Source organism: Coturnix japonica, chromosome Z (assembly GCF_054131305.1).
Source record: "Coturnix japonica strain WE chromosome Z, WE-NBRP24, whole genome shotgun sequence".
Lineage (NCBI taxonomy): Eukaryota > Metazoa > Chordata > Aves > Galliformes > Phasianidae > Coturnix > Coturnix japonica.
The window spans coordinates 31525058-31552179 of NC_140702.1; the positions used below are offsets into that span (position 1 = coordinate 31525058).

The 27122-nt window shown below is 39.7% G+C and overlaps 1 protein-coding gene across 4 annotated transcripts in view; it reads left to right on the forward strand.

Annotated features, from left to right (window-relative positions):
* Positions 1–983: 983 nt before the first annotated feature.
* SLC44A1 (solute carrier family 44 member 1) overlaps positions 984–27122 on the forward strand; it is a 64253-nt gene continuing 38114 nt past the window's right edge. Inside the window, exons 1-3 of one of the 4 annotated variants that reach the window (XM_015849614.3) lie at positions 984–1231; positions 20434–20523; positions 22651–22793. In XM_015849614.3, coding sequence (XP_015705100.1) covers positions 1205–1231; positions 20434–20523; positions 22651–22793 — 260 coding nt within the window. In that variant the 5' untranslated portion in view covers positions 984–1204. The remainder of the gene's footprint in view (positions 1232–20433; positions 20524–22650; positions 22794–27122) is intronic. The other 3 variants (XM_085528615.1, XM_085528616.1, XR_014939299.1) reach the window with 3 other exon arrangements.

Consider the following 27122-nt stretch of genomic DNA (forward strand, 5'->3'; position numbering starts at 1 on the left):
GAAATCTGCTTAACTAGCCTTCTTTGCTAGTCACAGGCCCTCCTTTGCTTCATTCTGCCTGTCAAAGGATCACTTTAAACCTGAATCAACATGGTGTTATTTCTAATTGTGGGTATTTCATTATGTCGGTGGGACTGCACTGACCTTCAAGTAAAACAGCTGTGCCACACAACCTTACCCAAAAGGGGTTGCGAGCTTCCAAGGAGAACTCTTTCGTTCTGAGAAGAGCTGTTGCCTTAGCTGCTATTAGTGGCTACGAGATGCAGCCTTGCCATTAGTGAGCTCAGAGGCTCTGAGGCATCTGTTTCTGATGACTGCTTTACAAATGCGGTCCTGCCTATACTTGGAGCCTGAACTTCTATGCTGTGCATGCACCAGATACCACCCTGACGTAGCTGATGAGCAACACGAAGCAACTTTTGTGCAGCCACTGAGGCAGACACCTCAAAATAGCAATCCTTGAGTCTGTCTCTGGGAAGCTTGCAAAACTTGCCCAAGCCAGCCACAAAAATACAAGGCAGTCAACCCCTAATGCAGGGATATGGGCACACATCATCCACAATCACTCCAGGCCACATGACTGGACAAGACACACAGCTGCAACTAAAATAAGAGCTGCTGAACGTAATAAACTGCACCGAAGGCATTTCAAGGCACACGGGTCTGCGCGCTTATCACCCTCGTTGCTCTGTGAGCTTATCTGCAGCTCCCACAGCACCCGGCCTGCCGCGGGGCACCCTCCCCGCTCGGGAGCCACTCAGAGAAGGGAGGGCGACCTGGACCCGCTCCAACCCTGCCGCCGTCCCGCTGTCGCCTTGGCAACAAGGCGAACGGGAAAAAGAGATTGCGCCAACGGAAGCGACCCGCCGCGCGGGGCGGGGGGAAAGGGAAGGGGAGGCGGTGCCGGCCGGTGTCGCAGGTACCCCCAGCGCTGCAGTGCCCCGGCCCCGCCCTCGCAGCCCGCCCCGCCCTCAGGCCCCGCCCCGTCCTCAGGCCCCGCCCCTCGACCGCGGCCGCCGCCGCCGGGGAGGCTGCGGGGGAGCCTCGGCGGAGTCGCTGACGGAGCGGAGCTCTCTTGACAGGGCCCGGCACTGCCCCGCGCCGCCTCGCCCGTCGCTGCCGCCACCGCCCCGGGGCGGGCCGTCGCGGCGGGTGGATGCCCAGCGCCTAGCGGGCTCCGCCGGGGTGAGGACGCACGGACGCCATGGGCTGCTGCAGCTCCGCCGCGCAGGTGAGCGCTCCCGCGCCCCGCTCTGCCCCTCCGCCGCCGGGCTCCCGCGTCTCCGGCCCCGCAGCTCCGCCTTGGTGGCTCCCCGCCGCACGCCGTGTGCCCTTTTCCCCCGGGCTCCTCCCGTCCTCGCCCAGCCCTTGCCCCCGGCCCTGCCACGCTCTGGGCCCGGCTGCTCCCGCTGCCCTTCCCGGTGCCTGGGGCTGTCCTCGGCTCGCCTCCCCCACCCCCGAGCCGCTCTCCCTCTCGCTCGCCCGGTCCCTCCACTCGTGTGGCCTTGCTCCCCCCGGAACTTCACGCTGTTTGCTCGGCCTCCTTCCCGAGGCTGTGGATCGTGACTAACGCCGCGACAGTGCCGCGCCTGCCCGCCCGTAAATGTTGGCTCCCTTGGGTTGCGGTGGCCGGATCCAGCTTCTAGCAAGCTGCTTCTGTAGGAAAGTCCATCTCTGCCGTCCCGGATGACTCATCACAGAGATGAGTTTTTTTTTTTTAACTCAGCCGTTCAGTCAGTGTTCTTTTTTATTACTATTTTTTAATTCTTTTCCTTTTTTTTTTTAATTTTTTATTTTTAATAAGGATTCTGTCCTTCCCACGCAAAGCGCTGCAGAGAGCTGTCCAGTTGCAGTAGGGAACAACATCCCTTCCATATGACAAATTTTGCTGCAAAGAGGAAGGCAGCGAGCTTTGTGTGGAACGTGGGGAAATGGTCTGGAGTTGTAGAGAATGTTGTTTTCCACGAATGTTAGAGGAGGTGTTCAGATCATGAGGCTACTGCAGCAGGCTGCTGCCAGGGAGTCTGTGGTTTGAGGTTTGCTGAAACTGTGCTGGATAAACATCTGCCAGGAGTGGCTTAGGCGAGGCTGATATGGACTTTGAGCACTGAGCAAGGCAGATGTTTTGAAGTGATGTTTTGAAGTCCCTTCCAACCTTATTTCTGTGATCTGTATCAAAATCTGTTTTTATAAGTGTTTCATACCCCCCTCCTAGGTGTTCCTTAAGAATTTGAATTGCTTGTTCCATTTATGTTATCTTAGAAGGAAAAGCAGGCTTGTTTGTGGGTTGTGTTAGACCAACAGCAGGAAGAAACAGAAGACTGGATGTTTTAAGTTCACAGATTCCAAGTAACCAATTTTATTTATTTATTATGAAATTTGCCTTTCCCTGACAGATCTCATGATGCTGATGATATGCTGCTGAAGCTCTCATTTGCTTTCCTTGTGTGTGGCAAGATGTGGCATGGTAATTGAGCTTAGCATCCCATCTACGTAACTGTGCTACAGAGAATGGTTGATTATTTAATTCCCTAACCAAGAGCAATCGTGCATCTCCTCAGGAAATCCGAATCAAAGGCTAGTTGCTGAATTTTTTATCAGCAACAGTTTTGTCTGGCATATTGTTTGCAAAAACCTTTCTACCAACAGTGCAGCTCTGCGTTACAGCCTATCGTCTGTCATCTACTTCCTTTATCATTAGCAATAGATGTTGGCTTCCTCTACCCCTGCCTTTATGCCTTCCCCTCCCTTATTTCCTCCGAAGCTTTCCTTGAGCAGGGTTCCATCAAATGTTCCTTCATGGTGCCTCACATCTCGTTTCTCCCTGTTCAGCTTCATCTTAGGCTTTGACAGTCTTTCTTATCGTGACTCCTCATTCCTTAGGACTTTATCAAGTTCCTTTCTCCTTAAGTTTATTCTCCAGCTCCCCAGCTTGTTTGATCCTCATCTGCTAATCCTCATTCTTGCTTTTGAGAGAGGCGATTACTTGTATTTTGGCTTTGCCAGCCATTTTCTTGTCTAGTTCTGCATCTCCAAGTCCCTTCTCACGACTGCCACCTCCTCATCTCATTTATGTTACTGCATCTACCTGTGACTGGCTGTTGAACCAGGCAGATTTCTTTACTGACTTCTCTGTACCTCTTATTTCATGCTCTATTGCTTTTTTTCCTATTTTTTTTTTTTCTCAATGCATTTCCTGGTTCCTTTGCTTTGCAGGCTGTCAGGAGCTCTGCCTTAGGCTTTTTCCTGCTTCTCTTTCCCTACAGAATCTAAAGGTTCCACCCTCCCCCCACAAAAAATCTGATTCAAATTGACATGTTTACCTTTTCTCTGCACTGAGCCTACTATTTTCAGCGATGGATTCCCATGTTGTCTGCTTTTCCTGCCTTTATTTGCTTAGCCTGATACTAAAGTCCCTTACATTCTGTTTTATCTCCAAACGTCTGGGTTTCTTTTGTTTGTTTTTTACCTTTTTTTTGGCATGTTATTCCCTCTGAAATCTTACCGAGTTACTTTTCTCCATTTGCAGAACTGACTGTCAGTTTCAGTCTGCATTCCTTCTTTTCCAAACTCCTGGAACAGGAAACCAAAATCTAAATTGTGGGACATTCTCTCCTCTTCCTTCATACCAAGTTCTTCCAAACCTTTTTATGTACTTGGCTGAAATTTACCTCATTAAGCTCTCCGCACGCTCCTGGCCAAGCAGCAAGGTTTCCCCTGCTTCCTTACCCTCCTGTTGTTACTCGTTTCTCCACTCTCTGGCTGTTATTTCCTTTTTCCTTCCACTATCTACACTTTTACTTCCTTTTGATTGTTGTTTTTCCCTGTTTCATTAACTTTCTCCTATTTTAACCAATTTGAACTGTCAAGAGTGATGCCAGCTTAAACTTGGCAGGACCATACCAGGCTTTCTTCCTGGTACAGTCACCGTTTGCTGCCATCTTAACTGTTGAGGTGCTTCAATCTGGAAAACTTTGGGCTTTTTTCCCTCTTTAATTCAGCCTTTCATGCATCAACAAAGTTCTTTCACTTCTGATACACAGTCTTTTCTGATCTGCATTTGTTCTTTATTGTCATGGCTGAAGTTCTTGTTGTTTCTTCTCACTGTTATGGCTGCCATGGTCTCTGGTTCTTTAGGTGCTCGTACTATTCTGTACTTATTTATGTGTACTTCGCTGTAAGTTTTTCTGTTACTTGGCTCTCTTCATTTTGAACCATGAGCTTTTTGACCAAACCTTATGCAGTATCAGCTATGCTTTCCAACTGTGTACTATTAATTGACTTGGATCCTCTTAATGCTTCAGTTTCTTTGAATTGTGGTTGTAAGGCAGAGGTGCAGTGACTTATTTGAGATGAAAATCATGTAAAGGGTGGAAAAAAGCCCCAATTTATGTATCTGTTGCCTTGCAGTGCTGTTGCATTGTCATTACCTTCATGCTGTTACAGCTAGGTCCTCCCTCACTGTGTTTTCATCACGAGTTTTCCAAGGTGCTTCTGTCTGAGTGCATCTCTTTCATCGTATATCTGCTGCGCAAGAAACTTTGACGATATTTTAAAGTATTTTTTTCCCTCATTACTTTCTGTTGTTGTTATCCTTTGGAAGTGAGCTTTCTGAATTTTAGTAGTGCTGAAGCTCTGGGTAGATAGAATAGTCAAGTTCCTCATCAAACATTTGGTTTAATATATTTAAAAAAAAAATAAAAGTTTGCAGTTGTGGAGCAGCACGCTCTGTTCTTTCCATTATTCCTCAGTGATGTTTTCTGTCTCACTGTACTAGTCCATGATAAATTGAATTTGCAGGAGGTACTATAAGAGTTCATCACTTCTGTCTTATCATAACTGACAGTCTCTGCTGTAGAGCTGTTTGACTGAAGTAATCCATACAGATGGTGGTGGATTGTTTTGTTTGTTGTTGTTTTTGGGGTTGTGTGTTTTGTTTGTGTAGGCAAGCAAACTTTCATTATAGTTTAATTCTGATGGCTCCAGTGGTCTGGTTTATAGCAAAGTTTGCATTGCTGTATATAGGGATACAGAGTTTTGGGGTTTGTGAAAGGATACAATCTGTGAGACAAAGTGGATCTTCTTAAACTGCTTTTTCTTGGATTAGCTCCAATATGGAATTCTTATTCGTTTTCCTGATCGTCTGTGGATAAACTGAAGAAGCTGACTGTAGTTACTGGGTACGTGCTTTGGCATCCTGTTGTAGGATCAGATCAACTTACCAGGGCCTCAGTGTTTGTGCTTGGTCAGGGAAATAACTCAGTGTACGTGTGTGTGTATGTATATATGTATTAATCCTCACATCTTTTTTGTAAACTTCATGTAAAATGAATATGAAAAGATCTTCAGACCTTGCTGGAAACTGTAGGGATGAGTGGGCTAAATAGAGCATGTGTTTTAGTAGTGGACTTGTTTTTTGCAAGACCAGAAGAACATTCCACTATAGAAGGAGAAGACACATCATCCACTAACCTTCCCTACGGTCAAAGCATCAAAGAATAAATTTGGAATTAATAGCTTTTAAAATATTTTCATAGTTCTGGTGAAACGTAAGTCTCTTGTGAGCTCTTATGGGCAACATATGTCATTCATCGCACATCAGCTTCAATTGCTAGAGGTTCTTGGCTGTCAAATTTCTAAATAAAAGAGGTATCAAACCATGCCTGCTTCATTGCGCTTATGAGCATGATTGTGGAAGAAGACGAACTGGTTAACAGTGTTTATGACTAAAACTAGAATGAGATGTGAATTCTTCTTCCAGCAGTTACAGCATTTATTTTCTTTCTCAGCACCTTGGCTCTAGATGAAGCCTCTGGCAAGCAGATAAAGAATGAATGATGAAGCATACAAGTAGGATTCAGAAACAGTGCTTTTCAGTAAGGCATCTCATGGAACTGTTTACTGTTTTGTTTTCTCCTGTATTTCTGGTCTGCGAACTCCATTCACTCTCTGTGAAGCATTGGGTATACATTTTACAACTGCTGTCGCAAGCAGCTGCACAACCGGTGCAAATGATTCCTTTTGATCTTTTCATAGAAGGAAATACTTTAACTACAGAGCTACTTGTAAATACTCCTTTTAAAATCCATTGAGTTTTTTTTTTTTTTTTGCAGAGATCTAGCTGCTTCTGAAGTGTAGACTGTCTTTAAGTTATGTCAGATCTTAAAACTTGTAAGTAGTGCATTATTTCCTTTGTGAGATGGATAACTCTGACTGGCTTTTTATTTTTATTTTTTTATTTTTTTAGCACTTCAAAAGCTGAACACTTGGATTAAGAGCAAGTATAGAGTGTTGCATCATTACAAGATAATTTTTCCGTAAAGAGAGAATGATTTCAGGAAAGATTAATTATCTGGCTATGTTAATAGTGAATGCTAAGTTAAAAGCTTATGGTAGTTTAACTGGCATCTGGATTGCTGTCAGCTGTCAAACTTTCAGGTTGGTAATCGTAAGGGGTGTATTCAGGATCACACCACTGAGTACTTGTTTTTCCTGATTGGCTGTATTTGTGGTTTATGTGGGTGAAGTTCTCAATGTCTTGATGCCCTTAGCTCTGAAGGGAGCTTTTCATTAACTTTGCATGCATTTTTCTCCTTCAGGCTAATTATATTTCTTGTTCATTTGAACTAAAGTTGTTTTGCTTGTGAAAATCAGAACTGGTGAACCAACTTGACAGAAGCTGTTTTATTTTTGTGTTTGGATCTTTTTCACTTAAAGAATATGGGTGGTTATATAAATCCAACAGTTTGCTTCTAAAAGCCAGTGAAGCAGGGTGTTGTCACATTACTTCTACCCACTGGCTGAACTGATTGCAAATTTGTACCTATATTTGATGAAACTATTTGGAGAGTTTGTTTATGCATAAATTTCAGGGACCAAGTTTGTGTTGGTAAATAGGCTTTCTAGTCACTTTTACAGGTTTAGGAAGCGAATGAATTTCATTGCGTTTAATGGCCTCTTATCCTTGGGCTGCACCTCTGTCCCTTTTTTAAAACTGTTTTACATAAGTATTTGTAATGAGGAATAAAACTGTACAGTTGTTTAAAACAGCTTGAAGAATATTTGAATAAGAAAAAAGAGTAAATATTCGGAATCTTCCATTTTCAATTCCATCTTCACCATTCTACAATTTTTTTTTTCTCTTGTTTTACTAACACCAAGCAGGCAGTGTTCTGCAAGAGTAGGAGATGATTGCACTAAGTACAAAAGTTGACATTCTGACATATGTTTAACATGATAGTTTCTAGCTGTAGCTGTTTGAGCCAGTAATACTACTAGAATGAAGTGGAGCATAATGACAAAGGGAATGTGGTGACTTATGCATGACATCCTCTCTCAATAAATACGATGTAATTAAGCAGCTGTTTACAGCACAAATGAACTCTGGCCTGGACTTTTATATATTTATTTTTGTATGGAGCCACTGTTGCTGCTCTCCAGATGAATTATTTGACTGAGAAAAAGAAGTCCAAATATTATTTTTAGATCAGTAGAAACTAAACAGGAAACTCATTAAAGTGTTTTGTACAAGGCTGGAATAGTTAGAACTTGGGAATTCCTTATCAGGCTCCCCCTAGTTTGTTATGAAGAACTGCAAAATAATTGCTTACACGCGAGGAAGTGTGTTTATGTGATGAGGAAAGTTCCTGATGCATTATTGGCCTTTTTATTCTCCTTCCACTCTTTTTTTTCCATATATCAAGTAGAGCCTTCTTAATGTTGGTTCTTATTAGTCTAATGCGCTTTAGATGTTCTCAGACATTGGGGCAGTCCTCAGACTGCCCTCTTATTGTAATCCTGTGGGTTTCAATCCTGTTCTGGAACCTGTAAGTCAGGGTTTTTTACTGAAGAATCTATGTAAGCTCAGTGTTTTTCTACAATCTGTGCTGATGATGACCTTTTAAGTATGGTTGAATATTCCTAATGGATTTGCAGTTTCTGTTGTAGCTCTCTTTTTGCTTTCATATGTAATGATACAGAATAATGTAGATGAGTAATGTGTATATGCAAGAGCGAGTTCCTAGTGTTTAGTGTAGAGTCACAATTTTTTGTTCCAGGACTGTATTTGTGTTAGTACATGCCAGTATGACTCTCTAAGCTTGCAGAACTCTTTATCAAGTAGGTCTTTGCATTCACACGGTAGCAAGCTATAGGCTTGGGATCGAGTGGCTGGAAGACGGTAGAGGAAATGGACCTAGGGGTATTGATTGGTGCTTGGCTGAACATGAGCTGACAGTGTGCCCAGGTGACCAAGAGGGCCAACAACATCCTGGCTTGCATCAGAAACAATGTTGCCAGCAGGAGCAGAGAGGTGATTGTCTCCCTATACTCGTCTAGGGTGAGGCTGCATCTTGAGTACTGTGTCCAGTTTCGGGCCCCTCACTGCAAGAAAGACATCGAGACACTGGAACGTGTTCAGAGAATGGCAGCAAAGCTGGTGAGGGGTCTGGAGCACAGGTGGTATGGGGAGAGGCTGAAGGAACTGGGAATGTTCAGCCTGGAGAAGAGGAGGCTCAGGGGAGACCTTATTGCTCTCAATAACTTCCTGAAGGGAGGTTGTAGTGAGCTGGGGGTTGGCCTCTTCTCTTATGTCATTAGTGATAGAACTAGAGGCAATGGTTTCAAACTGCAGCAGGGGAGATTCAGGCTGGACATTAGGAAATATTACTTCTCAGGAAGGGTGGTCAGGCAGTGGAATGGAGTGCCCAGGGAAATGGTGGAGTCACCAACCCTGGGGGTATTCAAGGAATGACTGGATGTTGTGTTGAGGGACATGGTTTAGTGGGAGCCATTGGTAATAGGTGAACAGTTGGCTGGATGATCTTTCAGGTTTTTTCCAACCTTTGTGATTCTATGGTTCTATAAGCTCTTCTTCAAGGACTGTAAATGCAGTAATAATAATTGAAAAAACAACAACAAAAAACAGGTCATGAGCTCTTAAAGAGTTGTATTGAGTTTGGTCTTGAATTTCAGCTTCAGATACTTTAGAAAGGAGAAAAAGTTCTTTTAGAGCAAATTGCTTACAACAGAGTGAGTGCACAGAAACAGGGACAGCATTTTCTTTGGAATGTCCTTACTTTCTCATGGAGACCACACATTTGGGAGTTCTGCTGAGGGTTTCTTCTACTGCTGATACCATGCTGTGACAAAGCTAACTTATGTGGAAGGTAAGCACATGCTGTTGTTGTACAAAGTTTTACTATTCTGAAGATTTAAAAAATAAATAACAGTTTGAGACTTGCAGTCTCAAGAGTAAAATCTGAGGACCTGTTCGATAGGTCAATGGACAAATAAAAAAATGCATGTGGATGAATTAACGCGGTGTGAAATATCTTTAAAGTGAACTTTCTCTTTTGGCATAATTACTTTTTATTGATCATAAAGCCCCATGGAAATACCAAATATGCACTGAAATGTGTATTCTAATTACCTGAAAAATATTACTGTGGTATTTTTGAAATGCCCTGACTTACTGCTGCTTTCAAATATGTACTTCACTATTTTTCTTGAAGAGAAGAAACAGGAACAAAATGCTTTGGGATTTAAAAACTGAGTTTTTGTCTCTAGATGGCCATATTTCTGAAATTTAAAATATCAGCAGGTGTGCTGATCATGTCAGCTCTTTTTAAAACAGCTGTGTTATATTGCAAGATAAATATTTAAGCTGTAGACTGTGATGGAAGTGATGTCACCAAGGGAGTTTTAGAAGCAGGGTTAAATATGAGTTGACTGAAAATGAGTATAATATGAAATACTGCACAGCGTATGTCAGATTCATAAATGAAGTCTCAAAGTATGACTTCTCCGTGTAAACATCTTGATATTGCACCATCAATAATATTATAAGCACTGTCTTATGTGCTTTTGTTTTCATTTACATTATGTCGAAAACTTGTAAATATTGTGTGGCATGTATGAGAATATTAATGAAATACCAGGTGTGGAAGTACTGAGTTGAAAAAGTACAGTGTAAGTTCATTACCTTTTAGTGCGTAACTTTGCAGTAGTACTAAACTACCAGAAAACTCTTCCTTTTTCTAGTCAGGTCTCTGAGCATCTTTTCTGGAGACAAGGCTTTGGATAATGCTTGGTGATCTGGTGCCATTAGGCAAATATGGGTTCAGGTCCCAGAAGTTCAGCTAGCATTTGCTTCACAGTGTCTTGAAAAATGAATAAAACTGTTGTAGACATACCACAGAAATGGACATCAAACACCACCATAACTGTCATATTTTGTAACACAGTTCCTTTTGGAGTAGCCCAGAGGTGTTTGGGTTGGCTTACTATACAGAGAATGGTATCATTTCGGAGGGCACTGGCAAATAACAGTGCATTCTGTTTTCATTTCTTTTTAGATATGACTACCACTTGTGGTTGTGTTTGTAAATATGGGCATTTCAAAGTCTCTGCCTGCCTGGAGAAGCTATATTGGCAGGCTTTTTGTAGTAGGAGCCCAACTGCTCTCCCTCAAGGACAGATCAGGCCAAGTGTAGAACGAAAGAAAGGTTTAGGCTGGAGGGAAGCACAAAGCTCACCCAGTTCCAGCCCTGTGCTGTGGGCAGGGCTGTGACCCCCTAGCTGAGCCTGTTCAGGATCCCAACTAGCAGGGCCTAGAGAGTCTCCAGGGATGGGACACCCACAGCTTCTTTGGACAGCTGTGCCAGGGCCTTGCTGCTCAGGTAAAGAATGTCCTCCTAGTATCTAAACTATTCAATAACCCTAGCCAGGGGTGCACCATCCCTCTCATCAATTTGTGACTCTCATCTGGACCTACTCCAACAGCTTTGCTTCTTTGTGCTGGGGGCTCCATGCCTGGACACAGCACTCCAGGTGAGGCCTTAAAAGAACAGAACAGAGCAGAGAGGGACAGTCTCCTCCCTTTGTGCTGCCACCCCTCTGTTGGTGCAGCCCATACTCTTGGCCTTCCAGACTGCAGGAATATACTGCTGGCTCATGTCCAGCTTTTTGTCTGGCAGGACCCCCAAGTCTTGTCCCTTGGGGGACACATCACTGGCTTCCAGCTGGTTGTAGAGCCACTGACCACAGTCCTCTGGCTGCAGCCATCCAACCGATTATTTATCTGCTGAATAGTAAGATCGTCAAATCCCCGTCTTTCCAATTTGCAGTCAAGGTTGTGGTGTGAGACTGTATCAAGATTACTACTAAGAATTAATTTGTATGTGAGCATGGAGGTGTTTTTATTGCAACAGTGTCATTTAGATGTTGTACTGAGAGACTCAGTTCAGTAGGAAATTGTGCTGATAGATGGGTGGTTGAACTGGATGATCCTAGTGGTCTTTTCCTATCTTGGTGATTCTGTGATTCCTCCTTTCAGGAGAACTCATACTGATCACTAGAGTCTGGGTTTTCTGTACCTACTCAAATAATGAAGGAGTAACAGTAAATTGCTGCATAATAAATCAGTTGTAATATGAACCTGAGGGAATTGTCAGAATCCGTGTTTGGCTGTTGCGTGGCCTGCACTTCTCTACTGTTGGGTATTTTATCTGAACAATTTTAAGTCATGCTCAGGAAATCAGCAGGTAATGTTGGACATTTGAACCATATTAATGTTTCTGCAGTCAATGAAGCCACACATTGCAGACAGATTTAACACTTCAGGACTTCACTTTGGCAACAGTTTTTCATCACATGAAAATTTTATGTAGAGAGCTAGTTCACTTGGGATAGTTCTTCCTCTCAGATGCTTTATGTGCAAAGAACTGAGTGTTTTTATTTTTTAGGAACGGAATCATCCAATCTTCTGAGTAATAGAAGAGCCTAAAATAATCAGACTTAATTCTCCCTAGAGATAGCTTGCATCAGCCTTCATATTGTCAGAGGCTCTAGGCTCTGTTTGTTATGTGTGAAGGCTTTAGAAAACGGGCATATCTTTTTACTCCCTCTCAGCAGGAGTCCCTTTGTGCTCTATTTTAACAGGTTATGAGTTGACTGATGCGTTTCTTTGAAAATGTGAAGCAATTTGCTAGATCTTAATTTCATATTTTTATGTTTTACATACTTGCTCAGATCAGTTATTATCTATTATATTGGCTGTATATGCAGACAAATCCTCTCCTTTTCATGAAGTAATGTCTGTCTCATTGATATTTATAAGAGGGACGTACTTTGTCTGCACCTGTAATTGATATCATGTTTGTTTTAACCACTTTGTGTTCAAAATGTAGGTCATAGAATCATGAAGGCTGGAAAAGACCTTTAAGATCATCTAGTCCAACCATTCACCTACCAGCAATGTAGCCCACTAAACCATCTTCTGTAGTACCACATCTCCATGTTTCTTGAATACCTCCACGGGCAGTGACTGGACAGCCTACTCCAACCTGAACTTCCCCTGGAGCAACTTGGTGCCATTCTTTTTCATCCTTTTGCTGGTTACCATGAGTAGAGTACAACCCCCACCTTGCCAAAGTAGGTGCCACTTGAAAGGCCAACAGTAATGGAGTCAAAAGATGAAAGGGGCTGAGACATCTTCCCTGTGTGCCTTCTGTTTACCAGAGTAAATTAACATAGAGATGAGTGTAAGTTCCTCCAGCAGTCACGGCTAGAAAAAAAATCCCAAGTATTTGTAAATATTGGGGATTCCTTGTAAACAGAAATCACCACAGATGGCCCACTGCAGATGTTGCTGCTCTCTCCATGAAGACCCAGGAGCAGGGAAGTGTACAGTACAGTTGCCCTCGTTGCAGCAGATGCTCCACCTTCAGGGTGCACAGCCTCTGGTCAGCAGAGTACCGTGAAATCTTCCTGTCATGTGTCTGCCTTTCAGCAGCAGGCCCTTCTGCTGGGACTCACTGCTTTCACAGGTGGTTTTGCACAGACTTTTAGCTGTTTGAACATCCCCTCCATGGTGAGACAGACTGATAGTTTACTCTAGGTTATGACGTTGTTCCTAAGCCTCTCATCTGTTCCTGTTCCCTACAGTGTTCTCCCAGATAGTCTCATGCAACAGGAGAGTGAAGTAACAAGTGAGAAGGCAGGCAAACCAGGAGAGAGATGTGGTATCAAGAGGGAACTAACAGACTGGCATGAGGCTATGGTATAACCATGGCACTTGTAATACCTTTGCAAGCTTCCCACTAACTGCTGAGCAAGAAATCTGCATGAGCTTTCCCCACGTTCCACCTGAGAGAGTTTGGAAGGAAGAGCCACTTGAATTGGTAGCATTTATTTTAGATGCAGACTGCTTATTCATTGCAGTTTAGATTAATTGTGAAGAAGGAGAACTATCCAGAAGAATGGTTACTTCATTTAATTATGTCAAAATGAGGCAGTTGTTTATGGAGTGGGAAACTTCTTTCTTTCATGGCTTTAGCCTCCAAGGTAGAGTAATCTAGAAATATCCTGAGCTATTAATGAGATCAGGACTCATCTCCTCATCCACTTCAGTTCAAGGATCAGGATGTGTTCAGAGAAGTGAAAGAAATTTTGTCAGGACAATGTACAGTTATTGCTAGTTCTTTCTCTAAGAAGCTGAACAGTGTAGAAAGGCATGCTGTACCTCGGACAGAAAGGTGCCATGCTGTCTGGTAAGCCAGAGAATTGCACTCTTGCAGTAAAAATATATATATTTGTTTGTTTGTTTGTTTCCCCTCTTTTATAGGTTGCCTTCAGAGGCACCAGTGCTTCTGCAAAAGGTTTGCCAGTGCCAAAGAAAGTACACAGAAGCAAGTCAATATTCATCAGTTGAACAGAGAGGTATAGTGTTACTGGGGGAGGCGGAGTGTCTTCCCTCAGATTTCCCCTAGCAGATACCTGTGGCAGCCAGCAAGATGACTGCAGGACTCCTTGATAATGTGGCCAGATATATATAACAGCAGGAGACAGCAAAGTGTCATGTATCAGGTTAAGCAAGGTAGTTCACAGAAAACAAGGATACTTACAGCTACAGCGTAGTTTCTCACAAACAAGTTCCTTCTATTAGTGTGAAGAAACTAGAGGCGGTTTTCTTGTATTTCCAAGCTGACAGCTGCCCTTTCTCATTGACCGGTTGCCTGTTCAGGCTGTGATCTGTATTTTTCCACGCAGCTTGCTTCATGGTAAAGGCCAGCATATGAATAGGCCTGTTATTTAGCTAATAAATAAAATGATACAGATCCAAGAAACGCTCCTTGCCTGGTAGTTAGGAAACATTGACAAATGTTTCAAGAACTACTTTTTTTTTTTTCTTTTCTTTTTTTTTTTTTTTTTCTGGCAGTATGGGCATGTTTGAAAAATAGCTTGCTGGGCAGCTTGTGGACACTGTGTGTTTGATAGCAAGCTGTTTGACGTGATGCTCTGGAAGAGAATTCAGGAGTGGGTTCAGTTGCCTCAGGTGCCATTTTTTGCTGTGTGTGGTATTGCACCTGTCTTGGATATTCAGGAGCACTAAACTTGTGCTGCAGTGTAGAATGTCTGTACAAATGCCCAATGTGCAATTCAGATAAACTAGGAAATGGTTGAAATCTTCTTTCAAGAGAGAGCTCTACAGGACACAGTGGTTGTTTCCCACAAAAGGACTTGGGCAGGATGAGTGTCATTTTCACCTCCATGTCTCCAGGTGCTACATATTACTGCTTTGTGCGTGCTGTGGCTGTTTGTGTTCTGTGTAAATAATCTGCTACATAGCCATTTCTGAATTCCTTCGTTTGCAAATACAAATGTAGCTTCCATCAGCTCTTATTTCTACTTACTCTTCTGCAGTCTGCTGCAGTTGCGCATACTCTGAATCTAGATGTTAAAGCAAAGTGATAAAAAACCGAGAGTTCAAAGGGGTTGTGGTTAGATCAATACCGCTTTTCGGTTAGGTTTTGTAACAGGTGATCTTAGACTGCCACATCACTAATAATGTCTCGGAGGATCTATAAAAGTACAATGAAAGCTATCCTTTCATTCAGAGTGGAAGAAAAACAGCCTGAAATACCTGCAGTCCAAAATTTCAATACCTTCTTAGTATGACCGAAACAGACTGGAAAGGATAACAGTGTATACTCTGTTTCTTGCTATAGTAACTCTGCAATGCAATAAGGAGTCTAAATTAATTATAGATATTTGAAAAGTTCATTTATATGATCCCTTTGCAGTGATCTAAACATATGGTTATTTGTGTTTTAAAAGAAAAGGCTTTGGCACAAATTACCCACATTTAATTCCTTCAGAACAATGGTTGTTCTCCCCCAAATAACTCTTGAAATCGTTGACCCAGCTTCAGCCAGCTTGGCAGTGATAGCTAATTCAGCATTGCCAGTTAATTCAAAGCTGTTACATTCCTGTGAGTTAATGAAAGACTGAGGTCAAAATGCTACTGCAGAAAAAAAGGGCACTAGCAAGAGCTGATTTATTCTTAGATACTAGAAAACTTCAGAAGGATTAAAAAAAAAAAAAAAAAAAATGGGGACAAAACAAGGAAATGTTTATGCCGCTTGAAGCACAATAGTCATAACGTTCGCTGTTTTAGAGGCAGAAAGATCTGATTGTATCATGTGGGAAGTTGGAGGGAAATAAAAGTTGACCATGCATTGCAGAGCTAATTACTTTCTTTATTTTCCTTATTTTTTTTCCAAATTCTGTGCTCAAAAGTGAATAGAAGTCTGTCCCTCTGAAATGAGTAGTGAGAGACACTGTTTTGAGTGACTCAAATTCAGATATTTATGAATGCCAGCATTTGTTTCAGCAGCCTAACAACTGTTCTATGGAAGTTGAATCTCAAATTGTATTAAATTTTCTGATTTGATGTCAATGTGCTCTTTGGAGGAAGTCTTTTTAAAGAGTATGCAGTTGCTGTGGTAACTGAGATATTTAAAACTTGGAAGGTGGGTTGGATAGATGGGGCAACTAAGCATTAGGGGATGAGGCCTTAGAAGTGCAGTGTGTTTGTTAAGGGAAAATACTGGGGTAAATTTAGTTTGTGATCTTACGCTGCCTTTAAGGAAAGCTCAGGTACTGAGTTTAATGGTGAAAGCAGCAGTGAAGCCTTTGTACACGAGTTGTGCATCAGTGTGGCTGGCTGTATGGTGGCTCAGCAAAACTTCCAGCAGAGTAGTGAAACCAGTTGGTGGTCTGAAAAGTCATCTTATTAAAGCATAGAAGGAAATCCTAAAAGGTAGATCGGGCCAATTGGTCAAGTCCCTGAGAATGCACCTTTAAATCCTTTTTAAATGTAGACCTGATTGTTCAGAAATATCCCTCTAAAGTCAAAATGCCTTGTCTTGTATTCTGTATGGAATAGAAAAAGAAATGTCAGTTTCTAGTCTAGAAAATGTGAAAGCTTATTCTCACTGACTGCAAATGGTTAACCAGGTGTTTTGCGACATGTTCATGTCTTGGTAGAACTGGTTTGAAGGTAAGAAAAAAATAAAAGAAAATAATTGATTGCCTTCTTAGAAGGAATGTCAAAAGTGTTTTATGTGTATCTCTGTTTAAAAATGATTTCAGATTTTTTGTCTAATTTTCTGGTGTTTGGGCTTCAAGTAGAACAGAATAAAATGCTGAAGCACAAGAATTTCAGGTCACTGTTTTATCTATCATTATTTACTCCCAGGTTGCAACATCTTCTGTTGATTGCAAATTCTGTGATTATCCTGATCTTATTCACACCTTTGCTACTTAAGCACAGCTTGATTATATGTGTGTTTGCATACGCCAGCATGCATGCATATATATATATATTTGTATTATATATCTACATATGCATGTAATACTGCATGTATTCTTTACTTGACGTCTTACTTCAGTTGTATTACTCCCAGTTTTCACATTGCAGGAGATGCCGTGTTAAAAGAAAGTCCTTGATACCTGATTTTCATCATCCAATTATCTTTTCTGTTTGTTGTTTTTTTTTTTTTACTTCTTTTTTCTTCAGACTGTGTCAGGGCAGTCATTGTACTGTGGCTTTTATGTGGTTGCTTTCACCGTTCTGCGTGTTCTCTGTAATTTCTTGTATTTGTAATACTTGTCTGACATGCCTCATTTTTTACTTCTTTTGTGCACTTACTTAAAAACATGCTCATAAGCACTCAACTGCCCAACAAAAGTGATGCCCTGCAGTAAATACATCAGTTATAATGAAAGTAGTAACCACTGTTTTTGTGCTGTGCTGATAACTGTAAAGAATTATATTAACATATGCAGGAGGAATCTATATTCAGATTTCTCCCACTGCTCAGTCCAGTGAAGGTATTCTTTGGAAATGTCAGGGAGAGAAGCTGGAAGAGGAATCTGAATATGTTTTGAAGTAAATGAATAGAGGGAATAGCAAGAAAATGGTCTCTTTTATTTTTCTTACATCAGGCACTCCTGCTTGCAGAACACCCACTGTTGCAATAGTGAAATATAACACTGTTCGCTAAAATCCTTGCCTAGTGCTTGGCTTCTGTTACTCACATTCTCATTTGTCTTTGGGAACTGTTGAGTTTGCTAGCCATTCTCCAGACTGTTTTTGCACTAACTTCTGAACACTTGTTTGGATCCTTAAGCAAATAACTCTTAAACCATTAAAATCAGGACTGAAGAGCTGTTGAGGACAGGAAAACATTCCCAACCTGATGTTTTAACTTGTGTAACTTTCTCCTGTGGTCCATTTTGTCTGACAGCACTTCTGGTTCTTTGCCGTAGTGTGCAGGTAGTCCTGTGCTTTATTAGTCATAAAGGATCCATAGGTAGCATAGTATAAATTATTAAATCTATATTTAAAGATGATATATATATATATATATATTATTTTTTTAATTGTTTCCTCTCTTTTATTTGAATTTCTTGTCTTGCCAAATGTTGAGGAATTTTAATGTCTCGAGTGGAAGTGAGTAGAACTGCTGACTTATGAAAACAAAGTACGGTTTCCGGGCTGTAGAACAACCAATGCTTGTTAGAGCTTATGTTGAGCACAGGCTCACAATTTCTGTTTCCTAAGAACAAAAGTTGGTATCTGAACCAACTGTGTAGTGTGTAGTCTGCACAGGGAATAGTGAGTAGGGAAGTGTAGACATAAAGACAATGTTTAAGGGTTGTAAAGCCAAGGAAGAAGTTTGAGTGGAAATCATGAGTACATGGAAGCAGCTGAGAAGAAAACAGCTAACAGATACTGGCAGCCAGCTTGGGTTGTAGCAAGCCCTGAATTAGAGAGTCATTATCCTAAAGACGCATAATTTCTTACAGTATTAGTTTGCTGAGTGATTAAACTGCTAGTTGATAAGTAGTGTATTGTTAACTGCTTCCAGAGGCACTTTTTATTTAAAATACCTTCCCTATCTTTTTTTTTTTCTTTTTTTTTTTTTTTTCCCTAAAATAGCTAGTATTTTTGAGCCAAGTTAAAACTATTGATGTAGACTGAATTCTTCTTTGTAACTTTCTACATACCTGTTATGCCATGGCTTTTCAACCTGTCTTTTTGAAACACAAATTGCTGTCCATGCTTGTAAGTGAAATGGTTTGCTTACTGTAACTGTGACTGGTCGGACAAGCTGAATATTTGCCGGAGCTATTTCAAAGGATGTCCCATGGCTTTTAAAAATCCTATTAGAAGATTTTGTTCACAGATGGTACAGAGGATAAAAAATAATAATAATAAAAAAAACCCCACACCACCCTATCCATCTAACTGCGGCGTCTTTTCTCAAGGGCAGATTACTCTTAAGGAGCAGCTGTAGCTGAAATTTTTCTGTGTTTTGTGTAAATAAAAGTAAGACTCTCAGATATCAAGGGTTCTTGGAAGCAGACTTATGAATGCGAAGCACAAAGCTTTACATATTTTGTGCGTTTCATTTATGTTAATTGAAACAATATAAATGTCACAGTCTTACTGCAAATGTTAAGTTTGAATGGTGTGTTAGTTCAAAGTGTGAGCTTGCCAGGATCAGAAGGCAGTTTTGTTGAATGAGTGTAGTCGGATGAATGATGTGACCTTTTAGTGCCTCTCAGAAGTGGCTGTTGAATAAAATAGCAAGATTTTTGACTGATGAGTGAATGTGTAGAACACAAATTAAAAATATAAACACACGTATGCTGCTGCAGTTTCCTTAATGTGAGGTGGCAAAAATAGGGTGGAATTTCCTGGTGAAAAGCCGAGCTATTCAGAAGGGATGCATTTTGATACATGGTGCATGCAGGATTTCTCTTACGTTGTAACCAGTTACTGTTTTCAGATGGCATTATCTGCGTAGGGTGTCTATCCAGATACGTGAATAGCAAAGCACGTCTTCCTAACATTGCAAAGGTTACATGCTTTTTTTCTTTTTCTTTTTTTTTAATATAAAAATCTGCAAAAGTAGATGCTGAAAATAGAATGGTTGGATGAAATGTCAACAGTGTTTGTTTTAATTCAATATTGACATTTTCTGCCCTGTCAAGTAAGTCTTGAAGATGCTTTGGAGTCTTGAGTGCAAAAGAAATCTAAAACTTAGGCAGACTATCCCCTTTGACTCTGTTTCTGAAGAGAGCTGTACTTTATGCTGATATCTCAATCTCCTTTTCTTCCCTGAGTATAAAAGCAGTGAGAGTGGCTTTTTAGATCTTCATAAAAATGTATGAACAGTACTTATTTTGGAATTAATTGTAAGATTGTACACTGTCTAAAACAGTCTTTTTAAAAGTAGCTGTAATTAATATTGTCTATAATAACATTCTAGGATGGTCATTTTTTATTTTTTTTCTACAACAGCTAGTGTTCTTTACATAAAAACTGTTCTTTTTTTGATCTATTTGTCTAAACAGCCACAAGACCTGAGTATTTTAGTGGTGTACGCACACCTGTGAAATTTTACCTCATGAGCAGCAAACAGTTGGAATTGCTCGGAAATATCTGTTTATGATTTGCAGCATAATAAATAGCATTCAGCATTATTGTTTTGACATTTCAGTACAAGACTTTCCTTTCTGGCACCTGAGCAATATTGACTAGAGATTTCTTTCTTGAAATGTTGTGTTCCGCTGCCTCTTAGCAGGTAGACAAGTATTTCTTCAATACCTGTTTAATGCATCTGTTGTACATGTACTGTATGTGTAGTGTTTTTAAATGCATTAATTTTTTAAAAGTTTAATCTCCAGTGCAAAATAGTGCAAGGTAGATGTTGAAGTCTACAACAGAAGACATTGATTCTATGCCATTAGCTTCTTTCTAGTTAATAAAAAAAGTAGAAAAAAAATTGTTCATTGGACAGGTACCTGTAAAGTCCTGCATAATTCAGGTTTTTTTTTTCTGGGTAAATTATTCTTTGATCTAGCTGCCAATTAAGAATTTATTTTTTATTTATTTTTTATTTCTTTAAGTGCCTTTCACAGGTCTTACTCTCCATTTTTTTGACCATTGGTATTTAAGAGTTGAAAGACAACTCCTGTTGTATGTTAATGCCCTATGGTATTATTTTCTGACTTGTTATCTATTAGGAGCAGAAAATTTAAACAAATGTTGTTAACCCCATGTCTCTCTTCTCATGTAAGAGCTCCAAACGAGAATGGAAGCCTCTGGAGGACCACAGCTGTACAGATGTACCGTGGCTGCTCTTGTTCATCCTCTTCTGCATAGGGATGGTGAGTAAAACGCAAAAGATTTTATCATTGTTATGTAGCCAAAGAGTTTTCATTATTTGAAGGAAGTTTTAAGCTCTGCATTCAGTAACTTAATGAGTAAGGCCAAAATATACTGGTATTTTAATTATCAGCAGTAGAACAGAAATGGGTGCTGCTGGAAGACCTTTGATAGGATTCAGAATTCATTTTTTTTGTTCCAGATTCTGCTCCAGCTTACCTCCTGGAACTCCAGTTTTTATACTGCTCTGATTTTTTTTTTGTATATTTTGTTGTCTTATGGATCTGTGTACTCTTCCTGCCTAAACACAGAATATCTGTCAACATTTTGAATAGCTGCATTGTGTGCCACAGCACTTAGGAGTGTGGAATTTCTGAAAGCTATCAGCTTTCTTTTCTGCAGTTCTTTAGTCTCAAATCTTTGGGATTCTTAATCCACCAAAAGATTTCTTTTTATTTTCCTGAAGTGTTTGTTGTTGACTGCTTGAAATGCAAACATGACTATGTTTTCATTAAACTATCATATAATGTTTTCATTATGTTATCATTCTAAGATATTAATATCTTAAAAGCTTTAAAAGCATTCTATGTCATGAAATGAGCAGCTTTAGTTGTGGTTGTTTTTTTCCTGCCTGTGGTGTTGATGATCTCTGGTTACTCATTCTGTACCCACCTGCTCCACTGGTCTTAAATTAGTTTGCTGTGGGTTAGCGTCCCAGATTTTCTTGTCCAAGGAATACATTACACAGAGCAATTACTCAGTTGTTCAAATGCTGCTAGTTGGTGTTCTGTGGGAGAGTTCAGTTGAACAGTCAAGTACCATGATAGGCTGGAAGATCATCCTTGCATTGTCTTAGTTTACATCAGTTGGGGAGGAATTACATTATTTCTCTTAACTATGTGTGGGGAAGAATTTTTGAACCATCCAAGAAGCTAAGTGCTTTGGAATGGAAAATGCATAGTAGTAAGGCCATCATGTAGTATAAAGAGATCCTGTAAATTGAGAGTCAGTGCTGGAAATCAGCTTTAATTATTACTTGCGATGATAGCCTTTTCCTGGCTTTGCCCTTGTTCTCACTTTGAGTATTAAATCTGTAAGTGCATTAGTGCACTGGCAAGAGAAGGACAATGAACAGCTTTCTGTCTGAGGTTTCTCTGCAGTGATAGCCTGTCCATCATAGAGGATCTCTGTCTTATGTCTTCAGACCTTTGAACCCACCCACATTTTAAGTTTTCTGTGCTGACTTCGTTACCTGTCATCAGCTTCTCGTGATCCTGTTGCTCCATGCATTTGTGTCAACTGATTCCTCAAGTCATAGCTTGCCTCATCATTAGTGACAGTGGGGCATGCATATGGTTCACCTCTCCCTGCCAAAGGCATTGCTAGAAAACTGGTTATGTTTTTATAAACAGTATCCTGTTCACAACGTTGCTGCCTTGATGCTAGTTTTGCTAGTGTAAGAGCTCTGAAAATGCACAGCAAGGTCTGCCTGACATTGAATGTTTGACATTTTGCCATGTGAGTCATTTTGCATTCTCTTGCACCATATATTTTTTTTTTCCCCTGCATTTGAACCTAGAGTGTGGAGCAGTTGTGGCTTTCACCTGGCCGCTTTCTTCTTTTGCTTTAGAGCAAAAAGATTTCTTCAAAATGAATTTAGGTCAGATAGGCCTCTTCATTTTAACTTATCATTGGCAGTGCTTAATTTGAAGGAAAACAAACCAAAGTGCAAGAAAAGCAGGACTGTCTGAGGTCTTGTAAAATGCTTACCATCCAGTGCTAATGGCAGCTCTTTGTTGTAGCTCTTTTTTGTAGCTCTTTTTCATTGTGTGCCTTTGCTCTCTCTTCTGCTTCATGCACTGCTTGATGAGGATATTATGAATCTCAAAAAAGAACACCTATGAGATTCTTAATTCTGCTTGGATAATGTGCTGTGCTAGATATGAGCCCTCTTTTGGCCTTGCATTTTGTTTTATAATTGCACAGTAGTTCTCTGTGAATTGTCCTTGTCTTTTCCTCTTTGATCTCAAAGAATTTTTAAAGAAACTTTGCTTATAAACAAATGAATTAAACTAAATTTTCTCAGCTGCCCAGTAGAATATTACTATTGTGGATTTTTCTCCCCACAGGGCTTTATCTGTGGCTTTACAATAGCTACAGGAGCAGCTGCAAGACTGCTTTCAGGATATGACAGTTATGGAAATATCTGTGGACAGAAAAATGTCAAGGTGGAGGGAATAGTCAACAGTGGTCTGGACCTCACACAGAAGAAGTGAGTATGTGATTCAGTTGTTCTGTTCTGTAAACCAAGAAACCAGAATTTCATCCTTCCATCCTTTGAAATTGATTTACAATAGATCTGGAAAATGAATATTTTATTTGTTTTCTTCTGATCATTCTCACTCTTAACACCTGTGGAACAAAACCTTCCATAACAGCAGAAGTACTTTGGAAAGTGTCCATTGACAGAAGTGTAACATGAGTACAGTTAAGTCATTGAGAAATTTCTCATTCTTAGCATCCATACGGGGTGTGAGATCTATCAGATCACCAAAGGGTTGGCTTTGTTTTGGTTTTACATGTGACAAATGTTCAGAAATTTGTCATTAGTCCTTTGATATCTGTGCAAAAATGTTTAGGCTTTTGTTGTTCTGTGATTAGTTTCTGACACTGAATTGAGGGGGAACTGGAAAATATCCAACACATTAAAGGAGAACTTTAAAACTTTAAGCTTTCAGTTGTAAGCAGTATATGTAAAAGGGGCTTTTGGAGAAAATATGCAAGACTGTTAAGCAAAACATAATTCTTTCTTTAGAAAAATGCTCAGTTAGAGGTCAGAACCAGTAAAGTAGTAGTACGGGAGCTAATTAATGACAGTTCTGGAGTGAGGTCTTGAAAACCTCTTGAGTGAATGTCAGTGTTCATAATGCGTATGTACAGTGGATAATTTCAGAAAGTAAGCTTTTATTTAGTCTAGCCTTAGAACTGAGGTACTACTTGACCAAAAAAAAAAAAAGTCTCTTTCAAAGTTTGGTTGTGTTAGAAGAGTTAAAAAAATCTTCAATTTCTGATGGTGCTGTTATTTTACTTCATGTTTTTACTTTCAGACTAACGGAAAGTCATTAATTTGTGGGTATTATTTTAGGAGAATGCTTTTCTGATGTATGCTGATTTATTGTTCTTGTAGTAATGATATCTAAACACCTGATTTAAAACTTAATGTTGCCATGTGTCTGTTGTGTTATTAGGAGAAATCAAATAAATAGTCTGAAAATTTCTGCAGTTTTTTTTTTTTTCTTCTGTCAAAAGATCATTTCTTAATCTAATGGAAACTTCTTGGAAAGAGTTGAAAAGCTTAAACCTTAACCAGGATAATGTTCCTATTTTACTATGTCAATATTCTAGTGCTTTTTAAAGTCAGGTGTGTGTAGTACAGAAGTGTCATTATTGTGTTATTAGAAAAAATATAAATATTTAAATGAACATCTTAAACTTCCTTACCCTGCGAAAGAAATGGTGTCTGTCTTGATGTAAGAAGGTGGAGAAACTCAGGCATGTGACTGAAATATACAAAAAAATAGTTTAATAGCCTCTTAAATTCCATAATATCCATTTGACAAGAGATAATTATGAAGAGAAACATTTACAACTGCGAAATGAATTCATCTTGTATAGACATCATGGAAAGATCACAAATAGAAATTGAGAATATTTTAAATGCAGTTAACATATAGCGCTTTTTATTTGTCATGCCAAAGTCCTTTGTGCAGTTCAGAAGGATAAAATTTTTCTGGAAAAAAGTATTGCAGCTTCAGAAATGACTTAAGTGAATGATTGGGTGCACTTACGTGGGATGTCATCGTTTCTGTTTGGTAAGAGTGAAAAAAGGCCTTTTGGTAGGACAAATTATTCTTCAGCTATTCTAGTGTTGTAAAGGGTACTGTAATTTGCTAGAAACCTGTTCTTTTGTAGGCACATGATACTTCTCACTCTCACTGTACATGACTTTTTAATTTTTTGGGGCAATTTGTCAGAAGAAGCAACCGACTTTCATACAATCATAGAATGGCTTAGGTTGGAAGGGACCTCAAGGATCATCAGGCTCCACCCCCACTGCCACAGGCAAGTCACCAACCTCCATATCTAATACTAGAGCAGGCTGCCCAGGGCCCCATCCCGACCTGGCCTTGGACACCTTCAGGGCGGGGTATCTGACAGATACTTTGCATCTGTGTCTAGCAGATGGAGCTCCTGCAGTGTCTGAGGTATGGGTCATGGGAATATTTTATGCTTTTTTTTTTTTTTTTTTTTTTTAGGAGTACTTTTCAGGCATATGTAAAAATCAAGTTGTCTTATTCCTATTTAATATTTCAGTTTGTATGGAGAAGGGAAGGGCTTTAAGCTCTGTGATTCTGAAAAAGTGAAGTTATTTCATTCTGCTTGCAGAGTAATTCTGTCTTCGTTTCCCAGTCTGAGGCAGAAGAGCTAAATCTTCTCTAAAAACATTTTCTTTCTTGTAAATGACAGTAACATTAGAGGCAATAAAGAGGAAGTGAAGGGCAGTCTGCGTGAATATAAAAATCTGGTGGTATGGGTAAGGAGCTGTGGTTTGGTCAGATGCAGTTACATTGAACTCAGCGGAGTGGAATTGGGGAAGAAGGTTTGTACAACTTGATCTTGTCAACAAAGAGTGAGTTGAGCACCTTTGTCTTTTACAAAGGAAAAACAGCTTTGATAGACTCCGATTTGAGTAAGATGCAGAATTGTAGTCCAGCACTGGATTCTCATCAAATCTCTCCGCTTTAAATTAGTTCAGTTAATTTAAGTTTTGTCAGTTATGATAGGGCTAAAAATGGCTTTTTATTCAGCAGTATGGTTGATTCCTGTTGTCGTTGTTTATGTTCCTGTAATGCTAGTTCAGTGTTATTTTTGATCAGCAATATTTTGGTGCTTGCACAGAATTCAGTTATTGCTGTTCCTTCAAGAAATAAATAATATACATATACTGTTATAGAGAAGAGCCAGGGTGGCATTTCACCTTAATAAATGCCTTTGACTCATGAAAAGTGTTGATGTCTAGCTCATAGCAAAGACCAGGTAGAGTTTGTTGCATGCATACAGAAAACTTCAATTAGTAAAATTAGATGCCCTATACATCATTTATTTTGATGGTGATAGTTTAATTCAGTTCTCCATTATCATGGTAAGATGCTTATAAATCACAGTAAATGGTTGCTCTGTGAGTTACTCATCTGCCTGTAAAGAGATGCGTTGAGGACATCAGTGACATTGGTAAATATAAGAATGTATTAAGTACTTGAAGGTAATGTAAGCTTATGCACATAATTTGCCACAGTGCTTAATATGTACTGTCTGTGCTTCCAGAATCAAGTTGTATTGTATAAAAGGATGATGCTTTGACTTCCTGTTTTTGCATGGGAAGAGGAGATTACTGCATTTCTCATGGTTATGAATAGGTCAGTTGTCAGGAGCGAGAGCTATTGATGCTCTGTTTCTAATCTCAGGTCATTTCTGAAATTATATTACTTCCTTTTTCCTTTGGAAAAAAAGGAACATATCAAAATAGAAACTCCAAACAATAAGGAAGATTATCCTATAGATCTGTAATTTTTTTTTTAATTTTTATTTTATATATTCTTTCATTTTACATATAAATATGTTTGTGTGTGTGTGTATATATATGATGCATTTTTAAACTTACACTGAAGTTCATTTTGAACATTCTGCCTCAGGATGAACAACTTGATATTGACTTTATTTTCAGATACTGTGACTTCTGAAAATTATGTAGACTCTCACCATCTTTCTCTATGCGTATATGAATCCATTTAAAATTAGACACGAACTCAACATTTTTAGGTCTTATTATACCTATGGAGTGTAGGCATATTACAAACTTAATGCAGTTATTTTTCCTGAAGTAGTTTTTGGCATCATACTGAATTTCAGAGACAAATGTTGATTTCCAAAAAAAGTGGATTACTGAGATACTACATAAGAATTCTGAGGCTGTGAATTTGATGTACTCATCTTCCTGAGGCAAACGAATCTTCACTTTCAGTGTAGAAGTGTTTTCTAATTATTATTAACTTTAGTCTTTGTGTTGCTAGTCTAAGTTACACTGTTACCAACAAACTGCTCTATTCTTTATTCTGAAGAACTAAAATTGCAATAATTTTGCATGGGCAAAACCTGTTCAGTGGCAATGTGGTATGGAATTTTCTGCAATAAAATTAGTTGTTTCCAATAAATTGTAGCTCAAAAATCAAAACAAACAAACCACTGTCCTCTATGATACTGTTGTTTGATATTTCAACTCGCATTTAAGCTGTTTGAAATAGGAAAATAAGCTTACGTAGAGCATGGACTGAAGTAGCTTATTTCATAGAATAATAGAATCATAGAATCACTCAGGTTGGAAAAGACCTTAAAGATCATCAAGTCCAACCATGACCTAACCATACTGCCTTTCGTAGCTTGGAGTTTGATTTACAGCTTCCTTATTTCTGTTAGAGCCACCTCTGAACTGTGCAGTGTAGTGTTTCTACTGTATGTGTCCATTTAAACATACTTCTGTCCA